This window comes from Saccopteryx bilineata, chromosome 1, assembly GCF_036850765.1.
Source record: "Saccopteryx bilineata isolate mSacBil1 chromosome 1, mSacBil1_pri_phased_curated, whole genome shotgun sequence".
Taxonomy (NCBI): Eukaryota; Metazoa; Chordata; class Mammalia; order Chiroptera; family Emballonuridae; genus Saccopteryx; species Saccopteryx bilineata.
In genome coordinates, this window is record NC_089490.1 from 391,332,809 (window position 1) to 391,336,896 (window position 4,088).

At 34.3% G+C, this 4,088-nt stretch overlaps 1 protein-coding gene across 1 annotated transcript; it reads right to left on the bottom strand.

Annotated features, from left to right (window-relative positions):
- Nucleotides 1-2,705: 2,705 nt before the first annotated feature.
- On the bottom strand, nucleotides 2,706-3,626 carry LOC136319689 (olfactory receptor 10AG1-like). Its single transcript, XM_066252821.1, is given in 3 exon segments — nucleotides 2,706-2,771; nucleotides 2,774-3,148; nucleotides 3,150-3,626. Coding segments are annotated over 3 exon segments (903 nt in total). The 5' UTR covers nucleotides 3,612-3,626.
- Between the last annotated feature and the right edge of the window lie 462 nt (nucleotides 3,627-4,088).

Genomic DNA, 4,088 nt, shown 5'->3' on the forward strand with positions numbered 1-4,088 from the left:
TGATTCCTTTTAGTTTATAAAAATCTGTTGTTTCTTTCAAAAATCAAAGATGACTTGGCTGATGTTGAAATTTCTTCACTAAATGCTAAGTATTCTTTAAGATCCATATTAGCAGTCAGAAAGGGTGAAATGGAAGAACTTTCTTTGTTATGTAGTTTTATATTTACATAATAAAAAAGTTATTTGTTTTGGTCTCCATAGTACATTCTTTTTGTAATAAATCCAAAGTACAAATATAAATAAAACATAATAATAACTCAGAAATTATTTGAAATCCAGCCATGTGAGAAAGCCAATATTTTCTTCTAATACAGAGAATAGACTTGGTTGTGGTTGCCAGTGGTAGGGATGTGGGGTGGGCATAATGGATGAAGGTTGGCAAAAGGTACAAACTTCCAGTTATAAAATACATGATTCATAGGGATGTCACTATAGTGGTTATAGTTAACAACACTATTGTATATTTAAAATTTTTTAGGAAAATAAATCTTAAAAGTCCTCATCATAAGAAAATAAAATTTTTGTAACTGTAACAAATATTAAGTAGACTTATTGTGATGATCATTTCACAATGGATACACACATCAACTCATCTTATACACCTAAAAGCAGTATAATGTTATATGTTGATTATACCTCAGTTGAAAAAGTTATTTTTTGTTTTGCATATTATAACTTCTTTGTAACAAATCTATGCTCTAAATGAAAAGTAAACTAAGTCAGAAATTATTTTAAACTTACCACTGTGAGGAAAGCAGTATTATCTTCCAATCCACATTCTCCCACATATTGCTAATAAAATACACACGCACTACCAACATGCATATGCAAAATGCCACATGAAATAATGGAATGCTATCCTTCTTTGTTTTGTAAAAATAGAGTTATGACATACATACATTTGCATGCTTTCTCACTTGTCAGGAAAGCTTGGAATGCCCTCAGCGGAGTGGATCTGAACCGTTGTCTTGAGAGGCTCTTGTTGTGTTGCCTGGTATAGAAGTTTTCCAGTGTCTTAATCCATTCCAGCTGAGAGTGCATTCCCTTTGCTTCCAGGTTGTTTTTGCAGTATAAAAATAAATATTCTTTACCTTTAATAAATATTCTTGCACAAACACTTGTGTACTCATTCTTGAGAAAATATTATTTATACCAGTTTTGGATACATTGCTGCAACTTTTAAAATAAAAGAATAAGTATTTTTATTTTACTTTTAAAAGAAAAAAACCTTCTGCTTTGGCCTGTGACACAGTGGATGGAGCATTATTCCTGAGTGCTGAGGTTGCCAATTCGATTCCAGGGGTCGCTGGCTCCATCCCAGAGTCACCGGCTTAATTCCAAAGTTCCCAGTTGGAACCCCAGTCAGGGCACGTGTGAGAAACAACCAACAGGTGCACAATTAAAGTGGAACAATAAATTGATGCTTCTCTCTCTTCCTTTTTCTCTCTCTCCTTTCCTCTTTTTCTCAACAAACAAAAACAAACCCCCACTAAATTATTGCATCAGAAGGATACAGAAATCATTCAAGATGATTGAAATAAAAGCATTTTAATGGGGAAAAGCCTATTTATATAATATATTACTTTCTTTGAACTACTGTAAAAATAACAACAAATTAAGTGACTTAAAACAATAAAAATTAGGGCTTTCACAATTCTAGAATTCAGAGTCCAAAATTAGAGTGTTGGCAGGGTCTCACTCCATCCGAAGGCTCTAAGGGAGAACCATTTCTTGCTTCTTCTAGCTTTTGGTGGCTCTTGACCTTGGCTACATGATTCTTGGCTGCATCACTCCAATCTCTACCTGTCTTCAAATGCTGTTCTCTGTGCTCTGTATCTCTTTTCTAAACTTGCTGTGCCTTCCTGTCTCATAAAGACACTGTTCATAGGATTTAGTGCCCACTTTAAGCCAGGATGATCTCATTTCCTTATACATCTGCAAAAGCTTTTTCTTTTCTTTCCTCCTCCCCTCCTGCAAATAAGGCCACACGTGCAGGTTCTAGCTGAACATATATTTAAAGGGACCCAATATTCAACCCAATACACATTGACATGGTTAGTTTAGAGTAAAAATTTCAGATACTTCTAATACAAAATAGATATTGCTAAAGCAAAACCTGAAGCTATAAGAAAGAGGAGGGTATGATGTTATCAGAGAACAGTGTGTGCTGGGATAATGGAGGAGGGGATACCTCAGGATTTGTAGTCTTTACAGCACCATGGACAGCGACAAGGGCTAGAAATAGGTAAATCTGCAAAGAAAACCCTAACACTCTTCTGCTTCCACCATCGAGGCTGCTACTACTTTTTCTCATTGGCCCAATATAATCATAGTACAGAGAAGGTCAACAAATATATCTGAAGGAATGGGAATATTAATATAGATATATCACAATACATGACTTTAATCCCTGGTTACATAATACACTTGGTTAATTATCATTGTATTGATCAGGAAATCTCTTAATTCACTAGTTCATAGTGAGAGGAAGGATGAATCTTCAAATTAGATTGTTATAATTGAGGTAATATGTAGAAGCTATTTACTTAACCCCATGAAGTTGAGGCCCCTTAACATAATGTGAGGTTGCTGTGATTATACAAATGATCATTATTTTAAAATACAGGAACAAAACTAGATTTTTTTCTGTTGTATCTACATGACAACATGTAAGTAAAATCCTTCTGTAATTTCAAGTCTTTGGGTCACCATAACAACTTAGTTAGTAGTTTTTTCAGGGCTACCATTACATCTTTGTTCCTCAGAGTATATTTTATATAATGGGATTCAACATTGGGGTAAAAATGGTGTAGAAAAGAGAGATCAGTTTCCTAACCCCTTCAGATTGATTTGTTTTGGGTTGTAAATACGTGATAATAGCTATTCCATAGAATAAGACAAAAACAATTAGGTGAGATGAACAGGTGGAGAAGGCTTTAGCCCTCCCTCTGGCTGATGACAATTTCAGAATGTTGAAAATAATTTTACCATAGGCTACAACAATCAACAGAAATGAAACCATAATAAATACCACTGCAACTACATAGATCACTATCTCATTTACAAATGTGTCTCCACAAGCTAACTTGAGTACTGGGGGGATGTCACAGAAGAAATGATTAATTGTGTTAGACCCACAAAAAGGCACACAAAAAAATCTGGCATGTTTGCCCAATGGTGACTGGAGTTGCATTGATCCAGGAAGCAGTCACGAGCTGGACACAGACCTTGTGGTTCATGATGAGAGGATAGTGCAGAAGGTTACAAATGGCCACATAAGCCATCATTGTCAGGAGGAGACACTCTAAGCCTCCAAACATAAGGACAAAACACATCTGTGTAGCACAAGCAAGCAAAGAAATGTTTCCTTTCTGGGTCAAAATGTCCATGAGCATTCTTGGGATAGTGACTGTTACATAACAAATTTCTAGAAAGGAAAAATTGCTGAGAAAAAAATACATGGGAGTCTGGAGAACAGTGTCAATTTTTGTTATCAGTATTATGATGCTATTGCACATGAGGATAATCAGATAGAGGACTAGAAAGATCCCAGAAAGAATCCATTGAATATGGGGAATATCAGAAAACTCCAAGAGAACAAACTCCATCATTGTGGTGATATTTGCTTTTTTTGTTTTTAATTTGTTCTCCATCTGCAAATATGGTAAATTCAAGGTGGTTAATTCATTAATGTTCTTGAGCCACATTTTCTCTTCTGTTAACTAAATTAAATGTATAAAAATATTTCTATAGTCTCTAAAATTATTTCCCCTATTACCTTGCTCTATTACTAGGAAATACGGTTTGAAACCACAAATGAACAGATGTGCAGTTAAAATTAATCCAAGAAATAAAAACAATATATTTTTATACTTGTATGGAATAAGATCAGAGAAAATGACAAGTATGCATTGCTATTTAGAGCTTATTTTGCAAGAATAGTATCTAATTATTGCACCCCTATTAGAGTACAATTATGATGCAGTTTTTTTCATTATTTTTTTCTGTGTTGGTTGACTGATTCCATCTTCTTTAAATTCAAAGCTTTTCTCTTTGAGTTTTAATTGTTATTCAAAGTGAGTTTTAAG